We start from the raw sequence: 9,596 nt of genomic DNA on the forward strand, positions 1-9,596 counted from the left end.
ATCTATGATTTCATTATCATTATTCAACACACATGCAAGATACACAACAATTTACATCTGTATAGAATTTATTAATTTAATTGTAAATAACTGTATAAAATAATTGTAAAGAATAGTAATAAGTTGTAACCCATTCATTCCTACAACAGCTTATTTATTGTGGCTTTAATTCTGCATGTAAATTACTTTGAAATATGTAAGTTATAGGTAGTTTTTTTAAAAAATCCTAAGGTTACTTTGATTTGAATGCATGAAATGTTAACAATGAAGGCTAGATAATATTATCAATTTTATGTGTATAAAATGATGGGTAAAACTATTATTGCACACAATAACTTTTCTAATTGCACTACATTTTGTGTTGTTTCCCTGTTCTGTCAATTCCCTGGCTGAAATAAGAAATAAAAATAATACTTAATATTATTGGTCTAGTGATTGAGGTACCAGGCTAAAAAATGGGAGACTGTGAGTTCTAGTCCCCCTCTGCCATGAAAACCCACTGGGTAAACTTGGGCCAGTCACTTTCTCTTAGGCCAACTCATCTCACAGGATGGTTGTTCTGGGAAAAATAGGAGGAGGAAGGAGTATCAAGTATGCTTGCCACGTTGAGTTGAATAAAGATGCCATATAAATAAAATAAATAATAAGTAAATAATACATATAATATATGTGTAAATTTTATAATTGTATTAAAATTAATGTTTATCTTTTATGCTTTGTTTTGTAACTATGGTGACTTGCATGATTCAGATCAAGGAGACAGACATCCAAACCGGAAAGCAAGGGGTCAACTACGGACAAAAATTGAATCTGGGGAAGGAACAATCCCTGTCCGTTCTACAACTACGATCCAGACGTGGGATGGAGTTCTTCAGGGAGAGAGGTTACTTACTATGTCTTGCAGTGATAAGATAGCTAGGTAAGCTATCTTTTTACATTGATATATTTCAAATTGGGGTGGACAGCATTTTGTGGCTCAGGGACATGGGAGGGACATTATCAGTTTTCATTTTGAGAGAGTTTTGAGAGTAACACCAATATGTTAAGTCTGCTGGAGTACTACTGCTATACTTTTACTTGTTACTGTACTTCCTTTTTAAAAAACCAAAACCATCCCAAAGATTTTTGCGTGCAGCCTTATCCAGACCTTCTGCAGCTCATGCATTACCTGGGTATGCCCCCCCTCGCCTCACATGAATTGGCATACTTTGAACATTTTTAGATACAGATGGAGTCCTCTCTTACTTATCTATCTAAAAGAGCTTAAGGCAGATGATATTGTGCTCTCTCTTTCAATCCCTGACAACTTCATCCTGTTGGTTCTCATAGACCATAGCTGCTTTGGGATTGCTTATGTTAAATTTTCAGAGAAAAATATAGGAGAAAATTGACAAAAGGAGATAATAGCATTACTTTCCTGTCTGCTGAGGGCTTTAAGTTGGAAATATCATTTACTGTCAGAAGAAGAATGTTTATCTACTCATGCATTTCTTTGATCAAATATTATTTCTTATAAATCAGTTGATATATGATGTTCAATCTTGTCATATTTTGGTAAAGCAAGTGATATAGTGACTGTAATTTTTTCATTGATATGTGATTTAAAAATAATGAATTGAAATGTATTTTAACACAAATTATAATTTGTTTAAGTATAACCCAATTATACTTCAGTCTTAGTACATTAGAAATTCTAAAATGAGACTTACATGCAAAGCATAAGTTCCACAATATTACAGCCCTTCTACTCTTTTGAACCTACTCTAAGCTTAAACCACAAACTTAAACATGTCGATCAGAGTTGTATCAACAAGACATATGGAAGAAAATGTTAGAAGCATATGATACTCAAAATGTATAAAAATCAATTCTGTGTATCCCAACTTGATTATACTACTGAGACTAGTTCAATTGCATTTAATTTTATTTGGCTAATATTTATCTGTGGATGTTGAGACTCTGTATCACATGTTACATGTAAAAAAATATATATTGGGTTAAGAGCTTTTGGCAGCCAATGAAATGAAACCTCTCACCTCTGTAAATTAGTCTCTTTTTTTACTCTAAACTAGTGTAATATACACTTGTAGGACCAGTTGTTATGCCAGCATTTCATTGCTTGCTGGTGTTTCAAGTCTCTGTTCAGACAGAGGTCAATGGTTGAACACCGTTTAACTGGATGGCTGACCCACTTAAAACAGTATCCATCTTGACTTAAGACCCCAGTTTATAAGCCTCATGCAGTCCATAAGCCTATAACACCAGTTAAAAATTAATTATACCAAAAGAAACACTCTAAGTGATTCACATTTGATAACTCTAATAGCTTCTTTCAATAAAGATGCTAAAAAGCATGGGAGGTAAAAGGAACCCTGAGGATCACCATAGCATAATCTTCCTGGGCAGAGTAATAGTTTCCTGAAATCACCTATCCAATTACTAGTAGAACCATTCTACTACAGTTCCTTCATCTCCCAACTCAGATATCCTGTCCAGAAAAATATTTTGATCAATTGCATCAGAAAGGAGTATTAGGAGCCAGTATATTAGGTTTATGGTAGGTTTTACAAAAGTCACCTTTAAAAGTGCCATAAAGGAGGAATTTACAACAACATGGATTCAGCAGGTCATGTTCCCCATTATCCCACTTAATAAGCCAGAAAGGACAATGGTCAGTCAAATAAACATGATCAAGTATTTTGTTAATATCCTCAGCCCTAAAAAATTGACATGTCATGGTTCCGATAGATGAAACCAATTAAAAGAACTTCAAGGCAAGGATTTCTTCCTTAAGGAACATTTTATTCAGGAAACAAAGTATCGGCACTTACATAGTTGAACCCAAGACTAAAGTCCCCCCCATAGAAAGTAACAAGTTGCAATTCCCACCCCAGAAAGGCCATCATAAATCACATTCATCAATTAATCTAAAATCCTCCCCACTTTACAGCCTCCCAAAACTTTATCTAGAATTGACCTTGAAGCTCACCCAGCTGCAATTGTTTAAAAGGTAAAGGTAAAGGTTCCCCCGCACATGCGTGCTAGGAATGCTCAAGCATTCCTCCCATCCCCCCCTTCTACATTTGAGAATCCAAAGCAACAGAAAAAGCTCAAGTAAAGTAAAAGGTACAATGGCTGCAATTTCTTAATTGTCACAGCATTGACAGACGCTTATCCAACACAGCTTGGCCAGAGAGTGCTCTGCACAGCTCCAGTATGTAAAGTGCACTAACTGCAAAGTCCTATTGTGACTTCACCTTTTAAGAATCTTAAAAATTAGTCACACTGGGTGTTAGAGTCCAATATTCACTTTTCCTTTGACCAAGTTAGGACAATTACCTTAATAAGGGATAGCAACTGTCAGGAAATAAAAGATTTTATTTTCTCTTTGCAGTCATATAAACTGGATTATGTTCCATAGAGTTCTAGGAAGTCTATTGTGTAGGTGCTATTTTGCTATGAAGTCTAATGTTTTTTTCTCATTACTGGCAACAAATTAGCAAAAGCTGAAAAAATAATGAAATGGCAGGGTGAGTCTCAAGAGGCAATCATACACAAAAAGTTGCTTCACATGTCTACTGTATTATTGTTGAGTGTTGACATGCTAAAAGCAGTTGATGTTATTTGTTTCACTTTAGATGGAATGTACTTGGTATTCAAGGAGCTTTACTTAGCCTCTTTGTAGAGCCAATATACCTCTCAAGCATTATCTTAGGAAGTTTGTATCATGGAGACCATTTGTCCAGAGCAGCATACCAGCGGATAGCAGAGATTGAAGATCTACCACCTCTTTATATACTTAACAGACCTTTACTCAGTGGTAAGCATGAAAGGAAAGAAAAACTAAATCTCTTCTAATGTGCTGTCATGCTTTTCAAAATATTGCAGCTAACACGATAACTTCAATAAATGGTAAATCTATTTCAAGAGCTTGGAATCAACTAGACCAGGGGTGTCAAACTCAATTTCATTGAGGGACACATCAGCATTATGGTTGCCCTCGAAGGACCAGTTGCTGTCCCCTTCTCTCCCTCAGGTTTGTCCCACAGAAACCTCTTATCGCCCTCTCCCCCCCACTCCTCCTTCTTGCCAAAACCCCTCTTCTATCCTCTCCTCTCCTCCCCCATGCATTCACTCACTGCCCAGCTGGCCTTTTCACACAGTGCTCATTAGATGGAGCTGCGTGTGCCACAGTGCTCATTAGTTGGAGCTGCGTGCACTTATTCTGGGGTTCCTGCCAAGCCCCGGCAGCTCCAGCTGACTCTTTCCCTGAAGACTGCATGCAGCTGCTGGCCACCCCCCTGAGGCTGCTGGAAGCCCCAATCATCTGGAGCCACATGCGCCAATCCTGTGGCCTCAGCAGAGCCCCAGCAACACTGTAGCTCCATCTGACCATCTCGTGCTACCGTTGCTTCAGAGCCCCCCCCCACAACATACTGAATCACCTCCTCCTACTAGTCTGCTTGCAGGCCAGATCTAAACACATCACGGGCTAGATCTGGCCTGCGAGCCTTGAGTTTGACATGTCTGAACTAGACTGTTGCTATTGACTATGGTTTAGTACAAAACTAGAGATAAACATGGTGGAATTGATGGGCATGAGGGAGCCTTCTATTGTTTTTGCACATGACTGGAAACATTTATGTCTTATTAAAGGAATGTTGCTCAAAGTTTTAATTAATTTAGAAACTGAGCCACACACTGTGAATAATGTTGTGGTTTGTTTTAGGTTAACTGAAGAACATAGTGCAAAATGAGTTAAAAGATTGCTGTTAGAGAGCCAAGGGCTGCTTTTTGTTAAAAATTGCCATTGCTGAAAAAAAATAAAATGTTAGTACTTAAATGGAAAATGTTCACCAGGAGACCTAAGAAGCCTGTTTAAGTACATTAGTAATCTCTTACACAAGCTGTACAAATGGCTGTAGTATATAAAAAAGCTTTTTTCCAAAGAACCATGAAATTATGCATTAGATAAAACTCCACCATTAAGTCCTTTTTTGTTTTATCCTTTTTATTAGTTTATAATATAAAATACAAAAGTACAAAAGCAAATAATAGGAAAAAATAGGGGAGGAAAAAGGGAAGAAAAAAGTGTAGAAAAGAAGGGAAAAATAAATAAAAGGCATTGACTTCCAACTCCCTTTGGTGCAGTAGAATAAAATAGTAACATTGAACTTCAACTTTTTACTTTTACATAATACTATAAACTAGCCATTTTTATAACAACAGAGCTATCTAATCAGTAAAACCTAAAATCAGAATTTCATTTTTTCCACCTCAAGCACAAAGTCCAGAAGCGGTTTCCAAGCAGAAACTACAGTAATTGTGTTTTTTTCTTTTATCAAAGCAGTCAATTTAGCCATCTCTGCTAACTCCATCATGTTGGAGATTGTAATTAAAAATGTTAACATCAGGAAAAACAAATATATATTAAATACATTTAATCTATTCTGAGAAGTGATAGTGTACTTTTTTCCTCTTAATATATATAAACTGAAAGCATAGTTAATAGGAGAGCAACACATTATCACTGCTTTTGTGCCCACATATGCTTGATCTTATATACTAGCTTTTATTAAACATTGGAAATGATTTGATCTCTAAAACAGATCTACAATTTATTTGGTATTACCCTAATTTTTTTCTTCCAGATACTGAGGATATTTTTGTTTGGTTATTTCAGGTATTAGCAATGCTGAAGCCCGTCAGCCAGGAAAAGCACCTAATTTCAGTGTGAACTGGACAGTTGGGGATGCTGGGCTGGAAGTTATTAATGCTACAACAGGCAAGGATGAGCTTGGTCGTGCATCCCGTCTTTGTAAGCATGCACTATATACTCGCTGGATGCGTGTTTACACAAAGGTAGGTTTCAAAAATAGACAGTCCCGTGTTACTTTATGGCTATTGGACTTACTATCTGATTTTATCTCTGAGAGCTGAATGTTTTCAAGGTATGAACTCTGAGGAACATCAAATATGATTTTATTGTTGCTGCTGCTCCAAGAACAACTTGGAAATAATAAACAATAGAACTGAGACATGCTGCCGTCTTTGATGGGGAATTACTTGCTGTTCAGTTATTGCTGAGCTAAACTTCCAGAAGCCCCAATCAGCCTCATCAATGATAAGAAATGTAGGAAATTTTTATGTGACAACATTTGCAGAGCCACAATTTTCCTATCCATGGTGTAAATTCCTTTTCTTATCTCCTATTTATCTCATAGGACAGAGGAAAAGCTTTGCCATGTTAAGAATTTGGCTTAAATGATCTAGGGAAAAAAAAGTCTACATCAAAGATCCTCAAATTCTTTATGAAGTTTGAGCTTATTCATCAACTCCTAAATAATTATTATATGAAAATAATTTCGTAAATTCTATTTTAACAAATAGTACACCAATACTAATAGTAATACTACTAATTATAACATTGCTTGCTTGGTTAGTCCTGTGGACCCTCGGGAGTTGATATTGAACACTTTGGGGAATTCTAATCTACACATATTCATTTCTAATAAGTATAGAAAATCTTCTCCTTCTCCTCCTCCTCCTCCTCCTCCTCCTCCTCCTCCTCCTCCTCCTTTTTTTCTTCTTCTCCTTCTCCTTCTCCTTCTCCTTCTCCTTCTCCTTCTCCTCCTACTCTTCCTTCCTTCCTTCCTTCCTTCCTTCCTTCCTTCCTTCCTTCCTTCCTTCCTTCCTTTCTTTCTTTCTTTCTTTCTTTCTTTCTTTCTTTCTTTCTTTCTTTCTTCTTTCCTCTTTTCTCCTCCTCCCAAAATGTAATAACATTTACAAAAATTACTAACAAGAGAAGAACATGTAGAGCATGGCTTCTAAAATTATTTCCAACCTTTTTAGCAGCAGTGACTATTATCCTTTGAAACAAACATGTGTGTTGGGTCTATATGGGTGTTCCTGTTCTTCCATTGTGCTTTTTCTGTTCATGTTTATGTACAGGACAGGCTATGTATCTTGTATCTGGGTCATGTAGGAGGCAGGAAAGCTTTGAATGAACAGCCAGTAACATTTTGAATTGCTGTCCAGCCACCTCTCCCATAGGGTTGAATTGGGATTATTACTTTTTAAAAAATGTTTTACTTCACATCCCCTGGCCAGACTTAACCCTCTTTTGAGCTCAGGATTTTACTTGCCAGCTTCTTCCCCAAATCAAATTCTGTTTTCATTCTTGGAAAGTTATCTTACTAAAGGGCAAGAGCATTTGATATAACTTCTTCCCTTTATTCTATTGAATTGAGGAGAATAAAAAGACAAGAATAAGAAGCAGAGGAAACTTATTTAAAACAAAGAAGATGACTACTGCAATGTATTGTGAGCACTTGAAAACATTTATTTAAAGAAAACTAATTTTAAAAAAATCCATAAAAATATCTGGGGAGAAAAGAGTTTTCTTTCTCCATTATGCTGATTTACCTAGTTCAAAAGCACCTGCCTCTGCATGGATGGGCATGGCTGTAGCCTCGTGGGCCCTTTCTCTCTAGGAAAAGAATGGGCTGTGAGATGCATCTCCCTTAACCATAGGCGTTTTCATCCTGCTGAGTGTAATTCAAATAACCTTTGGGGGATTGCTCTGCTTTCAAAAGCCCTCACTAAAGGAGAATGAACCATGAAACAGAAATGAATAATTGATTGGAAAAGGATGGGATTTTTTTTAAAAGTCCAAATGATTTTTCTGTTAGTAAGATTCTGTGTTAATGTTGAACACATGCTATTTATTTGTGGGTTTGAAAGCACTGCAATTTAATATTAGAACTGCAAAATAGGAGGAAGGACACGGGGTATTGGAGATGATTTAGAGATTAATTCTAATGTAAGTTTTATTTTAAAACAAACCAAATCAGAGCAATCAAGGTGGTGCTTTAGATTAATATCTCTTTTTTTCTCTTTGATTTATCCAGCTTCCTGCCAGTCTTCATTCAAAAGTCAATAAGCCAAATATATATCATGAAACAAAACAGGTAGCTGTGGAATATCAGACTGCCAAAGAGTGTTTGTTTAAAGCATTTCTGAAGGCTGGCCTTGGGGCCTGGGTGGAGAAGCCTATAGAGCAGGACCAGTTTTCCCTGGTTGTCTGAATTATGGTTTGCACTTCGTGGAACTCTGACGAAAGGTCCGGTTTCCGTATCAACATTTCACCTGTTCATCTATAACAGCAGCTTTTTAACTTTTGTGATTTGGGGAACTAACTTGTGATTAATTATTATTGGTTTTGTTAATTCAAACTAAAGAACAACTGATAATATAGGAGCTAGTTTGGAATCAAAACAAAATTATTTGATTACTATCTCAAGACTTTATCTTTGGAGGAAAAAAATCTTGGTGCAATTTTTTTCAATAATTCATCCACAGTTTTTAACAATTATTTTAATGAATTGCTGTCAGATGCATATGTAATGCATGTTGGGTAGGATTTTTACATGCCACTTGAGTCTTGTGTTCTATTTTCAGAGCCTTAGAAAAAAGAAAATAAATATGCACTTTTAGAGTTTTATTTTTAAATTGATTAATATCATAGCAATGATAGAAATTACAAAACTGGACTGGTGTTAGACACTTTTTCCTGCTTCTGTCCCAACCCTTAAAACACAGCTGCTGAAAATCTTTGTCTTCGCTGTGTGTATGTGATAGTTTTTAACATGCTACTTTATATTCCATTTTAAAATACTTGTCTTCAATTAGTGTTTATATACATTGTGATGTTATTGGTTTTTACCATTGTAAACTGGAAACTATTTATAAACTAATACAGTATAGACTTCAGCTTAGATGTAGGTGGTTCTTTGTTTCACAGGAACCTTCTAAATTACCACAGTAACATTGTTAATGTGGTGGCCATTTCAGAACCCTTTTTCCTTTGTGAGAAACATGCTGATTTGCCAAAAATCTACTGCACATGCACACCACAACAGTTAAATGAGTGAAAGGTTATTCTAAGTTAAATTATATGCTCTTTGAAGATTTAACTTATTTTCAGCCAAACTGTATATAACTATGGGGTTATGCTGCCTGTGACTGTAAACATGTGGATATAAAACTACCTATTCAGATTATTCTGCAATGTAGTTTTGATTGATCTAGTATAATAGGAATAAATGTTGAGCACCTATTTATTTATGAAGTACCCAATCCAAAAGCATGTTTGTATGTGTCTGGATCCCTCAGAGACAGCAATATTGGCAGAGGGAACTGGTACTTATGCTGAGCATGGGTCTTCAGACTCCCTAGAGCTGTCGGACGTCACGCAGAAGCCGCACCCACCCCATTGCCGGCAATGGCAAAACCGTCCCAATATGTTGAGTTTGACATGTCTGCCCTAGAGCAGGAGTGTCAAACTGGCAATGTCACATGACGTGTCACGATGTATCGTAACTTTTTTTCCATTGCGAGCAATAGAGTGGGCGTAGTTTTGGCATGATGCATCCAGCCCATGGGCTGGCAGTTTGACACCCCTTCCCTAGAGGATCCTCAGGCTGAGCGTGCTGCACAGACTATTAGCTGTAAAGGCTTACCCTGAAATACAGTCTGCATAAGTCCTCGTGTTGAGTTCTAACTAATCCATCAAGCTATCTCTTCTACCCAGTTTC

General features: G+C 36.7%; 1 protein-coding gene across 4 annotated transcripts in view; it reads left to right on the top strand.

Annotated features, from left to right (window-relative positions):
- ADARB1 (adenosine deaminase RNA specific B1) overlaps positions 1–8,772 on the top strand; it is a 67,489-nt gene extending 58,717 nt beyond the window's left edge. For all 4 annotated transcript variants that reach the window (XM_083372551.1, XM_083372552.1, XM_083372553.1 and 1 more), the window contains 4 exons: positions 751–919; positions 3,639–3,820; positions 5,684–5,862; positions 7,911–8,772. In XM_083372551.1, the coding sequence (XP_083228677.1) occupies positions 751–919; positions 3,639–3,820; positions 5,684–5,862; positions 7,911–8,087 (707 nt within the window). In that variant the 3' untranslated portion in view covers positions 8,088–8,772. The remainder of the gene's footprint in view (positions 1–750; positions 920–3,638; positions 3,821–5,683; positions 5,863–7,910) is intronic.
- Positions 8,773–9,596: the final 824 nt, after the last annotated feature.

This window comes from Vipera ursinii, assembly GCF_947247035.1.
Source record: "Vipera ursinii genome assembly, chromosome: 1".
NCBI lineage: Eukaryota > Metazoa > Chordata > Lepidosauria > Squamata > Viperidae > Vipera > Vipera ursinii.